At 46.3% G+C, this 18470-nt stretch overlaps 1 protein-coding gene across 1 annotated transcript in view; it reads left to right on the top strand.

Moving 5' to 3' along the window:
- The window catches only part of Fry (FRY microtubule binding protein), a 237550-nt gene that overhangs the window by 208114 nt on the left and 10966 nt on the right, over window positions 1-18470 (top strand). Inside the window, exons 54-58 of the mRNA XM_032886834.1 lie at window positions 1678-1844; window positions 3047-3236; window positions 7715-7864; window positions 8943-9041; window positions 11762-11845. Of these exons, the coding sequence (XP_032742725.1) occupies window positions 1678-1844; window positions 3047-3236; window positions 7715-7864; window positions 8943-9041; window positions 11762-11845 (690 nt within the window). The remainder of the gene's footprint in view (window positions 1-1677; window positions 1845-3046; window positions 3237-7714; window positions 7865-8942; window positions 9042-11761; window positions 11846-18470) is intronic.

The raw sequence follows: 18470 nt of genomic DNA, 5'->3' as shown, positions 1-18470 counted from the left end.
TAGGCTGAAATCAAGAAACCTCTGGATGCTTTAAACCAATAGTAACCACTGAGGTGCAATTATCTAAAAATATTAGAGATGAAATAAGAATTCTTTCTAAGGCTGCCCCAACTCAAAAGGAGAAATAAAAACTATAACTGGGATTCTTGGAGTTGGAACTGTCCTTTTTTTTTTTTTTTTTTTTTTGGAAAAAATAAAATAAAGTCCCCTGAGCAAACTCTTGTTCTAGATCGAAAATCAGTAGAACATTAATCCCAAGATTAAGGCATTTTAAGTTAAATTTCTTGGAAAAGCATCAAAAAAAAAAATTCAGCGTGACTACAGTCTCTCTGTTTCTTTTAAATATGAGTACATAGACTGACAGACAGACAGACTGATTTCTCTCAAGAGAGGAATAATCTGATTCTATCAATAAAACATTAAACCTCGCTCTTAAAGATACCTCTGTTTTCTCATGACCTAAATTCTGTGGTATTTGACATAGTTATGGTGTTAGAGAAAACATAGATTCATCCGTAAGAACTTGGCACCACCAAGGACGTGAGCTGTCCTGACTCTCTTCTACAGCCTTAACTCCTGCTCGTGTTTCCCCATTAATCCCAAATTCAGAATACTGTAAGCCAGCGGCCACAAGCTAACCCATGCTAAAGGTGTAAGTCCAGATGTTTCTCTTCACCTTGACTTTATTCTGAGACGACTCACAGAAGCACGCACGTGTGTTCCCTTCCTCTGCTTTTCTGACGTGTAGCCCAGCTGCCTTCCTTCCTCTCATGGAACAGGCTGGTCTCCCGCTGGCTTCCCCACCCCACACCCCGCCTCAGCTCAAGCCCAGCCCCTTTTTCTGTTTTACTTTGTGTATCTCTTCCCTGCCTCTTACTGAGCTCCGATCTGCCTGCCCTAGAGCGGTTACTTTTTATTGTTTATTGCTCTATGGTTGGGTGAGAGATGAGAGCTACACTCTCACCTTAGCCGCTTGCCCTGGGAGGGTACAATGCACCCTCATGCAGGTGGGCGATGGGGTGCTTTCTGTTTAAGAAAGCCTGTCACCATGGTGTAAGGCACACCACAGATTCCCCCCTGAGCGTCTGTCATGTCATGCATCGATGCACCTACATTCTAGCCTTTATTGGAAAAGGAATTTCCTGTTGGAGAACAGGTCTGAATGTGCTTGTCTCTAAGATATTGGGCTGTAAAAGCAGAGTCTATCTGAGTCTGGCTTCTTTCTGGGTTTTGAAACTACAGGAGTCTTGTGAAGCGGGCCTCCAGGGACTGGTCCAGGCGTTAGCATATACATCTTCTGTTCTGGGGGTGCCGAGGTCTTAGGACTACGAAGGCAAATGGCTTCTCTTCCAGCTCTAACTCTGATGGCCAACCCAACACTGAGCAAATAAATGCTTTGTACATGGAGCAGAGGTTGCTAATCTGTAAACACGGAAGCTAGGCAGGGTGGGGGGAGGAGTTGCTCTGACAATATTGAAGTTAGGGGGTCATTACAATCTGAACATAGATCAAGACCAAGCCCTTAGGGATGATTATGGAAGACACCGAAAGGAAGATGATAAAGAAAGGACACTTCGGAGAATTCCTAAGCCCTTTTTCCTCCCTCCCAGTATTTCATTTCTGCTTCATTGAATCCAGAATTCTTACACATTGGGGTTTAAACTTTTGTCACTGCAGGCTGAGGCAGTCCCAGAAGAGGAAGACACCACTGTGCATGAAGACGATCTTTCAAGCTCCATCAATGAGCTCCCGGCAACGTTTGAATGCAGTGACAGCTTCAGCCTGGATATGACGGAGGCGGAGGAAAAAGGCAATCGGGGCCTGGACCAGTACACTCTCGCCAGGCAAGGCAGCCCCTGGGGAAGGGGTCAGCATGAGTATGCACCACATAGAGTGCCTCTCACTAGTTACTCACACACCCTCATACTGCAGGGACCTCCTAATGTGGAACCTGGCAGGGCCTCACTGAGATGCTGTCGTCCTACCCCATGGAGGGCTTTTCACGGGACTAAGAATTTACAGAGCCAGGGAGCGACATGAAAAGAGCTCCCCACCCCCCAAAAAAATCCCTGGGGAATTGAAGCTTTGAAGATGAGATATGAGCTAAGCTTGAAAATGAATTCTTTCCGAGTTAAAGACACAACCAACAGGCTCCTGACAAGCTAACCTCCTGCTCTTTAATGGAGTGTCTGGTGGCATGGTGGCCAATGCCTCTAAAAGCAGTGACTTTCATAAGCACAAAGAGAAGTCGGATAGGTGAAAACACCAGACCTTGCATTGATCCAGCATCTGCCACATGTCACAAAGTCGAGATGCTGTAATAAGAGCTAAGTCAAAGCCAGGGGCTACAGAGAGGCTATCTAACCATCAGAGGAAAAGGCTCGGCGGATAGCAAGGGAAGAGCAGGACTTTCCCCATCCTCTTCCTGTCTTTCGTGTTCACTCTGTTGTTCCTCATCCTTCTGCCCTCCCTGAAACTCAGTATTCCCAGAGTTTGTGCACATAATTTCTTGTCTGTCTGCATCAGGGACAAGTTTGAAGAACCCAAAGTTGGGTTAGAGTTTTGGTTTTTTGGTTTTTTCCCTGAATGCAAAGTGTAGAAGAAGGGTGCTGTTGGTGGGAACAGATGTTTAGTGTAAGGCCTGGCCCTTGGGAGAGCAAGGGCTTGCTGAGGCCCTTGGAAATGCCAGGCATGGTGGCGAACCCCTTGGATGCCAGCATTCAGGAGACAGAGGTGAATCTGTGACTTTAAGGCTAGCCTGGTCTACATAGTGACTTTCAGGCCAACCAAGACTACATACTGAGACCAGTTTTAAACCGCCACCCCCAGCCAACCAAAAAAAGGAAAAATCATAGAAATGTCAGAGGTAAAACAAGGATCTCAGAGACCTCTAGTAAAAAAAAAAAAAAACAAAGCCCTAGAAGGATTCCTTTCAAGGAATAAAGGACCCAGAGGGCCACCTCACCAGGCACACAAGTGTCAAACATGCACAGGCGGGTGCTAGAGGCTGCCACCTTTTGATGGCCATGGTGTCTATGTTTTTCAGCTTTGGAGAAGGTGACAGGGGCGTGTCTCCCCCTCCCTCGCCCTTCTTCTCGGCCATCCTTGCGGCCTTCCAGCCGGTCTCCTGTGATGACGCTGAGGAAGCCTGGCGCAGCCACATTAACCAGCTCATGTGTGACTCAGACGGCTCCTGTGCTGTGTACACATTTCATGTGTTCTCCTCTCTGTTTAAGGTAGGGGCTCCTGGGGCATCTTGAAGACGGCCGTGGCCGTGGGCTTTACCAGGGTGCACACACTCACTCTAGGGCAGCAGTGGTTCTCAAGCTTCCTAGCGCGGAGACCCGTGAACGCAGTTCCCCATGTTGTGGTGACCCTCGGCCGTAAAATTATCTCGTTGCTACTTCATAGCTGTCATTTTTTGACTGTTGTGAGTCCTAATTAAATATCTGATATGCAGGATATCTGGTGTGGGATCCCTAAAGGGGGTCGCAAACCACAGGTTGAGAATAGCTGCCCCCAGGGTTGTTCAGGTAGAGACTAGTTTCTCTACCCCCAGCTTTTATTCATCCCTTTTTGCCTCACCCTTATGAAGACACTGAACTCAAGCGATTTCAGGTCAGCTGTCATGAAAGGACCTTTTATCTCTGCCGCTCCACTTTCTGTTGTCGTTCTCAATGGTAGCCTCGTTGGGGTTTCTTTTGCAGTGATAAAACACTGACTGAGGGTTGGGGATTTAGCTCAGTGGTAGAGCGCTTGCCTAGGAAGCGCAAGGCCCTGGGTTCGGTCCCCAGCTCAGAAAAAAAGCAAAAAAAAAAAAAAAAAAAAAAAAAACACTGACTGAAAGCACCTTGGGGAATAACTATTTAATTCGGCCTGTAGCTTGCAGCCCACCCTTGAGGAGAGCCAGGCAGGAACCAAAGCAGAGACTATGGAGGAACGCTCCTGGCTTGATCCCTGACTCGCTCTGCTTGCTCTTTTAAGTAACCCAGGACAACCTGCCCAGAGTTGGCACCGGCCCACAAAGGGCTGGGCCTTCCCTCATTAATCACTAATCAATAAAATGTTCTACACCCACGCTTAAAGGCCAATCCAGTGGGGACATTTTCTCAATGGAGGTTCCCTCTTGCCAAATGACAATAGCTTGTGTCGAGTTAGCTAGCATTAGCCAGCACGCATGGCACTCGGTTAAGAGGGTCTGTAGCTGGTCGATGTTACTCCCTCAGAGCCTCTCCCCTTCTCCTTAGGACACACCCTGGACGTTTTCATAATGGTAGAAAACATTTTTAGTGCCAGGCAAAGAGGCTCATGACTGTGCTCTCCAGCTTTGGGAGGCAGAGGCAGGCAGATTGTTGCAATCCTGGAGATAGCCTGGGCTACATAGTGATGGCCAGGCTATCCTGGGACTACAGAATGAGATGTTTGGGGTTTTTTTTCTTTTTAAACATTTATTGTATTTTTTTTTTAAATTTCACATGTGAGTCCTAGTTCAGTTATGGTTTCTGTTGCTGAGAAGAGACACCATGACCACACAACTCTTATAAAGGACGCCATTTAAATGGGACTGGCTTACGGTTTCCAAGGTTCAGTCCATTACTGTCATGGAAGGAAGCATGGTGGCATGCAGGCCAACATGGTCGGTCCTGAAGAAGAGAGTTCTACATCTGGGTTGGCCATCAGCAGGAAGAGACTGAGATACTGGGTCTGGCTTGAGCATTTGAAACCTGAAAGTCCACCCCCAGGGACAGACTTCCTCCAACAAGGCCACACCCCCTAGTAGTGCCACTCCCTGGTGACCAAGCATTAAGATCTATGAGCCTATGGGGGCCACGCCTTTTCAGACCACCACAAGGACTACATTTATTTCAACTCCACCCATGCCCCCAGCTCCCTCTCGCCATTATGACTCTTCTTTAAGTTTGCACACACGTGTATACATATATAAATAATCTATAGCTTATATAATACGATCATTTAGAATTGCTCTTATCTATGTGTGTTTAAGGCTGACCATCCAGGAACCATCCCATCCCTGGGAAAGACGCGTTTTCTCAATAGCCACTGTTGCTGGGAGCTCTTCATCGAGGGGTGGGGCCTTGAAGATGTTTGTCCTCTAACTGGCCCGTCGGTTAATGTCGTCTTTGTGGGGGTCTTGTTTAGGGGACCACACTGTTGAAATGCCATGCATGTAGCTGCCCTGACATAGCTAGAAGACACCACATCTCCCTGGCGTTTGGCTGCCCCAGCACCCTTCCCCCTTTCCATGATGTTCCCTGTGCCTTGGGGGTTGAGGCTGGGTGTACACATCCACCGCCTGTCGGTTGTTCGCTCCTCCACGCTGACCAGGTGTGGGTTTCTGGGATGGCCTCTACTGGGAAGAGAAGGTTCTTTATACCCACTTCTCTGTGGTATAGAGTCTGGATTATTTCACACAATGTAGCATTTTCTACTTCCACCCATTTATAATTTCTTTTCTCCTCCTTTTTAAAAAAGATTTATTTATTTACTTTATGTATATGAGTACACATTGTCACTGAAGAGGGTGTCAGATCCCATTACAGATGGTTGTGAGCCACCATGTGGATGTTGGGAATTGAACTCAGGACCTCTGGAAGAGCAATCAGTGTTCTTAACCACGGAGCCATTTCTCCAGCCCCTATAATTTCATTTTTCTTTTCAACTCAATAGCCTGTGCACGTGCACGCACACACACACACACACACACACACACACACACACCTTTGAATAATGTATGTATAGCATATTTCCATTACCCATCAGTCAGTTGAAGGATATTTAGGTTGTCTCCATTTCTCAATGTAGTGGTTTGAATAGGGTTGGTCCCCATAGACTTGTATTTGAATGCTTGGTCCACAGGGAAGGGCACCATTAGGCGGTGTGGCCTTGCTGGAGGATATGTGTCATTGTAGGTGTGGGCTTTGAGGTCTCCTATGTTCACGCTATGCCCAGTGTGGCACACAGTCTCCTGCTGCCTGTGGATCAATGTGCAGAGCTCTTGGCTCCTCCAGACCATGTCTGCCTATACACTGCCATGCTCCCACCATGCCGATAGTGGACTAAACCTGTCAGCCAACCCAATTAGATGTTTTTCTGTATAAGAGTTGCCGTGGTCATAGTGTCTCTTCACAGCAATGGAACCCTAAGTAAGACACATGGCTATTGCGATCGATCAGCCATGAACACGGCTGAGCAAGTCTTGAGTAGGATGTCACTTGCTTAGGGTATATGCTACAGGGCAGTATAGCCAGGCCATATGGTCTATTTGTTGAGAATTCTCCACATTGGTTTCCAAAGTGGCTGCACCCATTTGCAGTGCCACTAACGATACGTGCATGTTCCCCTCTCCCTGCCAGCATTTGTTGTCCCTTGTCTTCTCGATTTTCACCATTCTAGCTGGAGTAAGAAACGGTCCAAGTAGTTCTAACTTGTATCTAATTGTGACGGATGTGAAACACTGAAGACATTTCTTAGCCATTTTTGTTTCTTCTTCTAAGCCGTCTCTGTTCAGTTCCATGACTCGTTTTTAATTATATCGTTTCCTGTCTTGACTTATTGGTCTGTTGGGTTTTGTTTCCCCTTTCAGATGTACATGCAGATTGATCCTCTCTCAGATGGATAGCTGGCAAAGATTCCCTCCCAGTCTGCGGGCTTTTCCCCCAGTTGGTTCTTTCCTTGGCCATGCAGCAGAAGTGTTTTAGTTTTGTGAGGTCCCATTTGTCAGTGATTGGCTCCCGAGAAAATATTGTCCTATCCAGAAGGGCCTTTCCTACTGCCTAAGTTCCCAGCTATCTGTCACTTTCAGCACGCTGTGTTTCAAATTAACATCGTTGGTCCACTTGGAGTTGATGTTGTGTGCAGGGAGGTAGAGAGAGGTCTAATTTCATCCTCCCGCACAAGGACATCTAGTTGTCCCAGCAGCACTTGGTGATATTTCCTTCAGGCATATGCTGCTGGGTGGTATAGGTTCAGCTCTGTAATACTGCTCAGAATCTGGACCTGTGATCCCTCTGTGTTGTTCTTCTGCTCAGAACTGCCCCGGCTATCTGAGTTCTTTTCTGTATCCAAGTGGATTTTAGTATTTCTTTGCTAAAAGTATCATCATTTCTAGTCTTCTGGGAGAATTTTTGGGATCTCTTACCAGCTGCAAATATGGATAGTTCAACTAGTTCTTCTCCTATTCATACCCCTTTAATTTTCTTCTTTGGTTTTGTTGCTCTGGCTAGTGCCTCAAGCATGTGTTGAAAGCAGTAGGGACAGGTGGTGGCCCTGTCTTCTTCCTAATTTTAATGGCATGACCTTGAATTTTCCTCCATTGAGGATGATGTTGCCTATGGGTTTATCATATATAGCTTTTATTATATTGCAGTGCATTCTGTCTGAATTCCCCTGGAGCTGTGTACTAGGGACTCAAACTTGGGTCTCTACAAGAGCCCCACGCATGTTCTCTTAACTGCTGAGCCATCTCTCTAACCCCATTTTTACCTTTGTTTTTGAGACATCTCCTCATGTAACACAGGCTGGCCTTGAATTCCTGATCTTCTGTCTCTGCCTCCCATGTCTCTGATTACAGGTGTGCATCCCCATGCCCCAAATTATTTTAAACGTCCGCACCCCCCCACACAAACACAAATCTATTTTTCTAGTGTACAAGTTGAAGGTGGCCTTTGTGAACGATCCCTCTCCTGCCTTGCAGAATATTCAAAAGAGGTTCTGCTTCCTAACCTGTGATGCAGCCAGTTACCTTGGCGATAACCTCCGGGGAATCGGGTCCAAATTTGTGAGCTCTTCCCAGATGCTTACCTCCTGCTCTGAGTGCCCTACACTGTTTGTGGACGCAGAGACTGTGAGTACCTCTGCCCTCCAGCACAGGGGATATTCACGTATAGATCTGTTACTATAGTGTGCGTGTGTGTGGTGTGTGTGGTGTGTGTATGTGGGTGTGTGGTGTGTGTGTGTGTGGGTGGGTGGGTGTGTGGGGTGTGTGGTGTGTGTGTGTGCATGTGTGTGTGTGTGTGTATGGGTGTGTGTGTGTGGTGTGTGGGTGTGTGTGTGTGTTTGTGTGTGTGTGTGCGTGTGTGTGTGTGTGGTGTGTGTGTGTGTGTGCGTGTGCACGTGTGTGTGTGTGTGTGTGTGTGTGCGCGCACAACTTTATAGAGACTGGTTCTCTCCTTCCACTAATGGGTTCCAGGGATCAAACCCAGGTCCTCTCATTGACCCGTTTTAAAAACACTTCCAAAAGCTGTGAGCAGAGTAGAATTGTCTCATGAGTCTTGAAGGCCCTTAGGCCTGCAGATTAATCAGTGAACATCGCCATCCGAGGCCAAGGCAGTTCAGAGAATTAGGAACAACCCAGCACTGGGCTCCGCCCATCTCTGAGTCTTCCTGACTTGGCAACTGTCCGTGATTCTATGGCTCTCACAGAGGTCAGCCTCTGTCAGCTCCCGCCTGACATCAGGTCATGAGTTTATGAAGAGAACTCTGCAGCTCTGCCTTGAATGTTTCTTTTCTAGCCTCAGCCTCCCCAGGTTCTCAGGCTTACAGAGTCAGAGGAGACAAAGTCTTCCCCACAGCCTGGTTGGTCTCTCAGCAAGGAATGCAGTATGAAAATGATTCCATCTTAAATTATTTTAAATGCCGTTAAGTACAAAGTTAGTTTACAGATCTCTCTGCAGGTCTGTCCTCCGTAACAAAACAGGCAATATTGCTGATATTGATTGATAATAGTCATCCATAAAATGGGTATCATATCTGAACATAGGTTCCCCATGGAAGGCTTGGGTTATAAACTAGTTTCCAGTTCCGTCTGTAGCCAAAGTGAAGCCAAATTCATCCCTTAACTCTCCATCTCCTCCTTTCCTGTTTGTATACTAGACCTTGGTATTTCCATCCGTTTTGAAAGCAAACTGTTTTCCTGTCTCTAGCTCCTTTCCTGTGGGCTCCTGGACAAGCTGAAGTTCAGCGTGTTGGAACTGCAAGAGTATTTGGATACATACAACAACAGGAAGGAGGCCACACTCTCGGTAAGCCTGTGTTCCTGTGCATGACAGTCAGTTACAACTGAAAGAGCACAGCCATGACGTGGTGTGTGTGTGTGTGTGTGTGTGTGTGTGTGTGTGTGTGTGTGTGTGCGTGCGTGCCCATGTGTGTGTATGTGTATGTATGTAGTGTGTGCATGTGTGTGCATGTGTGTCTATATGTGTGTAATGTGTGTATATAACTGTGGTGTGTGCATGTGTGTGTCTGTGTGTGTCTGTGTGTATATGTGTGCATGTGTGTGTGCATCTGTAGTGTACATGTGTATGTAATGTGTGTATATGTGGGGTGTGTGTGTGTGTGTGTGAGTGAGTGAGTGTGTTGTCAGTTCCTACTTCAGAGTGACAGAACTACATATAATGCTGGTCATAGCCAAATGCATGTGACCTTGGTCAAAAGGCCAAGAGGCTGGAATAGGACCAAGGAAAGAGCAATCAATGTTCACTTTCAACCTTACCCCACTAAGGTCCCCACCGAGAAACCAGCACATACGTTTTGCATCTTGTCAGTATGTCCCTCGAGATGCGTTAGAACTAGTGTTCTTTATCCAAGATTTTAATTTAGCTCTCCAGTCTGTGATAAAGACCATGACCAGAAGTAACTTGGATTCGAGGAGGGCTTGTTTGATTTTAGAGGTCATCATGAAAGGAAGTCAGGGTAGAAACCTGGAAGCAAGAACTGAAGCAGAAGCCATGGAGTGCTACTTACTGGGTTACTTTCCATGGCTCCCTCGGCCTGCTTTCTTATATCACCTGGGACTACCTGTGTAGGGGTGCCACCACCCACAGTGGGCAGTCCCTCCCACATCGATCACTAGTTAAGAAAATGCATCATAGGCTTTTCAGCAGATTGAGCTGAGGGAATGGATTTCTTAGCTGAGATTCCCTCTTCCAAGTTATGTCTAGGTTTGTGTCAAATTTACACAAACCATGTCAAAGTGTACATATGACACCTATTATGTCTGTGACAAGGTGTATGCATGACACCTACTTGTATCTAATTCCTCCAATAAAATTCTCCAGACACTGTAAGAAAGAATATGGATTTTGAAGTCAGATGGACTTTAGTTCAAATCAAAGCTGTTACCATCTCTTATTGGTCATCTGATAACATCTTATTTGCAAGTTACTATGAAGTTGTGAGTTATGACAGCCACGGAAGCTGTCATGCCCTGAGTCCATCCTGTATGGCTGGCAGCTTACTGGGTTGCAGGTTTTCCCTGCAGTTGTGGTGGTGGTGGTGGTGGAGGAGGAGGAGGTAGAAGATGAAGAAGAGGAGGAGGGGGAGGAGGGGGAGGATGTTCACTTGTTTTGGTTTTTTTGAGACAGGGTTTCTCTGTGTAGCTCTGGCTATCCTGGAACTCACTCTGTAGACCAGGCTGGCCTCGAACTCAGAGATGTACCTTATATCTTATCTCCCGTGAGCTTTCAGAGGACAAAAGTTCTGAGACTGCGCCATAACTTCCCTGTCTCTTACTTCTTTTTTTAAAGATTTATTTATTTACTCTATATGAGTACACTTCAGCTGTCTTCAGACACACCAGAAGAGGGCATTAGATCTCATTACAGATGGTTGGGAGCCACCATGTGGTTGCTGGGATTTGAACTCAGGACCTCTGGAAGAGCAGTCAGTGCTCTTAACCACTGAGCCATCTCTCCAGCCCCTCTCATTTCTGTGGCTCACCACCTGCCTATATTTCCCAGCTACTAGTTGTCAGCTGGTAAGAACAAGCCTCTGTCTCTGGCTGGTGATGCAAATTAACCTGTTGGTGTGAGGTGGGAATTTCAGAGCCCACTGTGTGGTGCCTGAATTGCCCATCTCACTCTTGTGTTAGTACAATCCACATCTTAGGTGGAATCCCCATCTTAATGGCCGAGCCCTTGCTGTAATGGTCTTTCTTCCAGGGGCAGAAGCCTGCCCCATGGCAGCCTCCTGACCACAATGCAGAAGTGGGTATGCAGCAAGGCCAGAATATTCTCACCTGTGAGAATTGTTGATCCTATCTCCTAATCTCAGCTATATGAAATTATTCTAACCATATAAGTATTTATTTTCATTCATACCTAAATCAGGAATGATCCGGTTTAAAAAAAAACAAAAAACAAACTCAAGGCTGGCCTTAAATTCAAAGCGATCTACCTGCCTCTGTCTCCCAAGTGCTAGGATTAAAGGCGTGTGCCTTCACATCTGGTCATGAAATTGTATTTTAAAGGACAGGGGAGATGGCTTAGCAATTTAGAGCACTGTCTGCTCTTGTAGAGGACCCAGGTTTGGTTCCCAGCACCCATATGATGGCTCACAGGCATCTGTAACTCTAATCCTAGGATTTCTAACCCCTCTCTTGCCCCACAGGCACCAGACATATCTATAATGATATATCTATTTATCTATATCTATATCCACATCTATATACCTATAGATATGGATATATATATATGCAAGCACACATACACATAAATAAAAATAAGTAAATCTTAAAAGAAATTGTATTTTAAACACAAACCTGTGTTTAAAACCTGTGGCAGGTATTTTAATTCCAGCAAATCTTTCGCCTCTCAAGTTTCCTTTCCTAAAAGTCATTCAGATGAACTCGTATTTACTCTTGCTAGAAGCACGATCAGCTTTTCCCGACAAACCCCACGATTTAAATGTTCTTAGGACATCTGTGGATCTACCCATGTCCCACCTCTCTTTTTCTCGACAACAGTGGCTTGCCAACTGTAAGGCAACATTTGCAGGCGGCTCCAGGGATGAGGTGATTACCTGCCAGCCCGGGGACTCGGAAGAAAAGGTAATGAACGCCCATTAAATGTATGTCTTTCTTGCGGTCTGGCTCTGTGTTGGTTTTGAGCCTCACGAGAAGCATGGAACTTGAGAAAGGAAGAGAAGGAAGGAGCCGTCTCCCAGTTGCACATGATGCCAACGGGGAAGGCAGTGCATCCATACCATGCATGGTTGTGTGCATCTATACTATGCATGGATGTGTGTGCACCTACTCCATGCATGGTCCTGTATTGATGGGACCTGGGGACTTTTGGTTTCTCCTTTCTGGAAGAATAGGGACATAAGATTAACCTTTTTGCCAGATGCTGTTAAATCGTGCTAATCACTTCCTAATGAGCCTTTCTTAATCCAGAATATGAAACCACATTCCACCATTCCCTGCCGGACTGCTTAATTCCTTCAGTGAAATGGTTCATTGGTGTAAAGGAAAGTTGTCTATTGACTTTCCCCCAAACACTGCTAAAAAGATTTTTCCATTTAGGGGAGCCCTAGGTGCATGCCACATACCACAGCTGATTACATATATGTTCTGTGATGCAGGAAACTGGAAAGAAGACCAAGATTAAACTATTTACTCTGGAATTAGGCTTTAAAGAGCCTCCGATTTGGGGTACATGGTTCTACCAGAGGGTCTGCCCTCCTCTTGTTGTCAGGGAGACAGATGACAATCAAGACGTCACTGGGGCTGGCCTGTGGTAAATGAAAAGGGAGCCATTAACACACACAGCAGAACACTGGTGTCAAGCGGCAGGTGGCCCGGGGAAGGTTTCCTGGTTGGTGCCGAGACAGAAGAGATCTCGAATGTAACTGTGAAAGTGGGTAAGGATGAAAGGCTTATATAAAGGGCCCGAGGCAGAAGGGATCACGATGTCCTGAGAACTGAAGAGAGGCCACAGGACCAACCGGTGCTGATGGACAAGGCAAGCCTGAGAGGCTTCGACAGACATCGCAGAAGCCTGGCTGTGAGGACTCAGCCACTTCACAGCGATGGTAAAACGGTTGGCAGTTTAAGCAGCAGGGACGTGATCAGACTAAGGCTGCTAGCGGACAAACTGAAGCCATGAGCAGAGGGGACACAGGGAGCTAGGAGGGCAAGGCCCTGTCTGTGTGCAGCAGGTAGAATTACATCTCTACCGAGAAGGCTTTCCAGATCACGCACCCTCCCACGTAGGAACCAGGCTGGATCAATGCAGACAGAGCCCAGTACAGTTTGGGGTGACACTTTCCCACCTAACACCAGCAATCCAATACTCCACATAGAGTGGGGAGAGCTGTGCGCCGCCACCCCGAGATAAGTGACTAAGGATAGCAACTGTACGGCTGAGAAATCTTAGAATTGTGAGTTAGTTTCTGCTCTTTTTGAAAACACATTTGTGGGGTTGGGGATTTAGCTCAGTGGTAGAGCACTTGCCTAGCAAGCGCAAGGCCCTGGGTTCGGTCCCCAGCTCCGATAAAAAGAAAAGAAAAAAAGAAAACACATTTGTATTTCAGTCTCTGGTTTCCCGAGACTTTTGTTTGGTTTTTAAGACACAGTTTCTCTGTGTAGCCCTGGCTATCCTGAAACTCATTCTGTAGACCAGGCTGGCCTTGAACTCACAGAGATCTGCCTGCCTCTGCCTAAAAGTGACTAAAGGCATGTGTTACCACTGCCCTGCATATTTTCAGAGAGTTTGAATATAGGTGCGTAATGGTGCTACAATATAATTAATTCGCAAGCAATCCTTACTCAAATGTGGAGTTCAGAGCCATCCTAGACTTTCCATCAATCCCTGTGTGTGCACCTGTGGTGTCCTGACTTGGCTGATCTGAATACTCCCCCTCCCCCACCCCCTTCTTTGACAGATAGGATTCCCTGTGTAGCCCTGACTGTCCTAAAACTTCCTAGGTTCACCAATTGGCCTCAAACTCATGGAAATCTGCCTGCCTCTGCATCCTGTGTATTGGGAGTAAAGTCCTGTGCCACCACACCCAGTTTGGTTACTTTTAAAAAATAAAATATTACTAGTTTTCACATGTTACGACCTCCTATGAGGACCTACTTCCGGCTCCAACTTATTTATCCTTTTACCTCAGCCTGCTGGCCAAAGTCAGGCCAGAAAATAGTCACCAAGTTAGACCTCACAATTAGCAAAAGCCTAGCCCAGTTTATAGTATAGCTTGTATACAGTGTATAAAAATGATTAGTTATTTAAGCATTGACTCTGTTGTCAATTCTATTACACCCAGTAATGAAGATTCAGTTAGGAGAATATATTAATACATTATATTCTTATATTATGAATATAGGTTGAGGATTGGAGAGACGGCTCAGTGGTTAAGAGCACTGACCGCTCTTCCAGAGGTCCTGAGTTCAATTCCCAGCAACCACATGGTGGCTCACAACCATCTGTAATGGGATCTGGCGCCCTCTTCTGGTGTCTGAAGGCAGCTGCAGTGTCCTTTTATATAATAAATAGATAAATCTTTAGGAATATAGGCTGAAACCAAATCTCTGATCTGTTTGTTGAGTGCTAGCCCTGCAGATAAGTGGAAACTAGAGTTACATCATCCTACTTTCAAATATTTTCATTTTGCTACTTTATTTCTTCCGGCTCTTCTACTTCTTGGTTTCCATTCACCTATTGTACTCATATCCTCTCCAGCACTTCCAGCTCTCTGTACACACACACACACACACACACACACACACACACACACACACACGACACACACACACGCATACACACACACACACACACACACACACACACACACACACACACACACACACACACACACACACACACACTCACACACACACACACACACACACACACACACACACTCACACATACACACACACACACACACACACACACACACATACATACACACACACACTGCACACATGCACACTACACATGCACACACACGTACACACACATACACACATACACACACATGCACACACACATACACACACACACGCGCGCGCACACACACACACACACATTCACGCCCACACACATGCACACACACACACATGCACACACACACACACACACACACACGTGTGCACACACACACACACACACACACACACACACACACCCTTCGTAGGAACATCATAGTTTACTCACACAATCTTAAGAAGGTTCTAATGATGCAGGTGATGTCACGTTACGGGATGGCCACTGTGCACATGACCTCCCTTAACTGAGCCATAGTTGTGTTGTACTTGTTGCTCTTCATCTCTTGTATCTTTTACTGAAGAAAGATTAGAAGATGGAGTCCATCTTCAGCCACTCAGTTTGATGTGGTAGCTCTAGGTATATAGTAAAGGCCTGAGACTAAAAATGGTGGGTAATACTTTCAGGTATGGTATGTGTATGACCCCATTTGCTCCTTTACAACTGCCCTAATTTGCTCTTCTCGCTAGGATGAACACCATGACTAAAAACAACTTGGGAGGAGAGGGTAAACTTCACTTCACATCGTGTAGACCCGTCACTGAGGGGCTACAAGGCAGGAACTGAAGGCAGGAACCAAAGCAGAGACCGTGGTGGGATGCTGCTTACTGGCTTGCTCCCCATGGCTTGTTCAGCCACCTTCTTCTATAACACAGGTCCAACCACCTGCCTAGGGATGGCCCCATCCCACAACAATCAAGAAAATACCCCCACAGACTTGTCCACGTGCCAATCTGTTGTAGGCAATTTCCCAACTCGGTTCCCTCCTCTCGGGTGACTCTGGTTTGTGTCAAGTTGAAAAACAACAACAAAACAAAAATGACTGTGGGGCTACAGAAAAATACAGGAGAAGCAACATCTAAGTCTGAGGCCTTTATTTTTTTTTTTAAGATTTTTATTTACTTTATTTATATGAGTACAATGTAGCTGTCTTCACACACACCAGAAGAGGGCATCAGATCTCCTAACAGATGGTTGGGAGCCACCATGTGGTTGCTGGGATTTGAACTCAGGACCTCTGGAAGAGCAGTTGGTGCTCTTAACCGCTGAGCCGTCTCTCTAGCCCCATGTCTGATGCCTTTAACCTGCTAATAAAACCAACCATGTCTGCCCCATCTGGCACGAGTGTGGAGTTTGACATCCTGCTGGTTTATGGACACAGTGGTCCGTGAACTAGGGAACTGGGCAACAGCCGGTTACCTGGAGAAGATGCTTTTACTCTCATGTATGTAACAATTAGGGGTCTTAGGCCAGTTACTCACTTAGGCTTCCTGGTGACTGTATAAGCAGGTTTCTAGGGTGAGATACAGAATACGTCAAATAGCACGAAGAACAGGGGAGCGGTTTGCTTTCGTCTCGAAAGGGGATTTATGCTCACGTGCACATACCATTCTTCTTTCTGGTGCTTGGAGTTGTTCCCCCATCCCTGCCTATCCCCAGCCAAGACAGAAAAACTTTTCACAATGTGTAATTTCTGATCAATTAAAAACAGGTTCCCACTGGTCCCTCTGTTCTGCAGTAGCTCCCCCTGGTGGTTGAGGCTCGCCTAACAGTTAGGTCAGGAAGCCGAGGCTCCTGCCAGCTCTGGTCTCTCCAGGTAATATTTTCAGCCTCCATCCTGTAAAGTAGCAAACACCGTTTATCTCTAGGGCTCTGCAGAAGCGTCCCCACGAGAGCTGAGGAACTGTCGCTTGTTAGACTTTATTTCAGTTGCCATACTCACATTCAAACTGTATTTCCGATTCTGGCACATCTTGTCCTCAAATCATCGTTCCAACTATGAGGCTCGTCCTGCAAAAACACTCTGCCTGCCGCTTTTTCCTGTCTCGATACAGCAAGGGAATATGGGCTGAGCAAGTTAAATGTTGAGCCGCACTGTTCTCCAGTTGGAACCCACTAAACCTCCACCGTCAGATATGGTCCACCCATCTGTGTTCCAAAAGCAAATCTTCTCTCCCATCCTGGCTAAAGATGTGTCCGCTAGGATTAATTCACAGTTTTCTTATAAATAGTAAGTACATCAAGATGTATTACCTGTATCACAGGCATCGAGGTTTTTAACTTTGAACAATACTGAAAAAAAAAACCATTTTTTTTTTCTTTTGGACAAACAAAATGGCTGCCAATGAAGCTGTAGATTGCTGGCAAAGAGTTTGCTTGGCATGTGCAAGTCTTGGGCTCAATCCCCAGCCCTGCAAAAGTGAGAAAATAACAAGAAGGAAAGAGGGAAGGAGGAAGAGAGGAAGGGAGGGAGGTAGTTGTCACCGTATCAAACCCAATTAAGAGGTGAGTGGCTAGCACTCCTGCCTTCTTAGATTTCATGCACTCACATGCTAAGACACAACGAAATTTGTCAGTAGCCTAAGTTACTTTCCACATAGAACCTAAGCCTTCTCCCATTTAGCTCACACATGTGACTTTCAGGCATTAGGTAAGACATGGTAAGTCAGGCATACTTGTACATGCCTGTAATTCCATCACACAGGACCCAGAGGCAGACGGAGGTTGACTTTAGACTTGCAGCAGGCCTCCTGCCTCAGCCTCCCAGGTTGATGGGCTCACAGACCGTAAGCCACAAGGCTTGCTTCTGTTCTGCGACTTGCAAACTTCCTGCCCCTCGGCTGTTTAGGATTTCCTCTTAGCATCTGGACTCTTGCCACGCCCTACCCACACGCCAGGCTCCGCCCCCACCCAGCCAGTATCTACCCGACGCTGTGCTCACTAGACGTTCTGTTCTCTTCTGACGAAGCCCCAAGAGTCTTCAGTGCTGGACCTGTGCAGGGCTGGAGGGATGGCTCAGTGGTTAAGAACACTGGCTGCTCTTGCACAGGACCAGAGTTGGTTTCTCAGCTCCCACATCAGTGGCTCAGAGCTGCCTGTAACACCAGCTCTTGGGTTTCCGACCCCTCTGACCTCTAAAGCATGTTCACATAACCACATACATACATACACGCATGGGCACACATACACATAACTAAAAGTAATTTTTAAAAACTGGCCCTGTGTACCTAATCTGATAGTGCATTATATGTCAGCACCTAAGTGTGACACTTGTAGGCGTGACGTTTTCCAGGGCTCGGCCATATATAATGTACAACATAGGCTTTAAGGTGTTTCTCTTTCAAAGCTTTTAGAGAGATTTGTGACCAGAATCAACAACAACCAAAAGAATCTCAGTACTTTCGTTTGCAGTCCCGGCACACCTGTCATGGTCGTGTGATATTTTAATAGGTGGCGGGAAGGAGACCAGGCATCAGAGATGGGGGTATAGGTGCAACTTCAGTGACATTCGTAGCCACTGGCGATGAGTTGACAGTTTTGTTAATTGCTGGACAGTGTCCTTAAATACAGGACATTAAACTGATAACCCACAAGATTCAGGGTTCTATTTTTTTTTAAAGAGTTTTCCTTGCCAGTGACTACAAAGGGAGGGAGGTCCTGACATATTTTGAAAGTCCAGAACCAAGATATATGAACTCATAATTGGAATTAGTAAAGCTGATGCTTAGGGCAGGGGCTGAGAGAGTGTCTTACTATAAGCCCAGGTTGGCCCCAAACTCTCAGGCATCTTGTGTCCGACTCCAGAGTGCTGGAACTATGGGTGTGCTCCACAAGGCCTGTTCTAAACCGATTTCCTTCAGATAGTAGCACCCCCTTCCCAAAAGTTTCCATACGCCGATTCTG

The sequence above is a fragment of the Rattus rattus genome, chromosome 16, assembly GCF_011064425.1.
Source record: "Rattus rattus isolate New Zealand chromosome 16, Rrattus_CSIRO_v1, whole genome shotgun sequence".
Classification (NCBI taxonomy): domain Eukaryota; kingdom Metazoa; phylum Chordata; class Mammalia; order Rodentia; family Muridae; genus Rattus; species Rattus rattus.
This window is presented reverse-complemented; position numbering and strand designations above follow the sequence as displayed.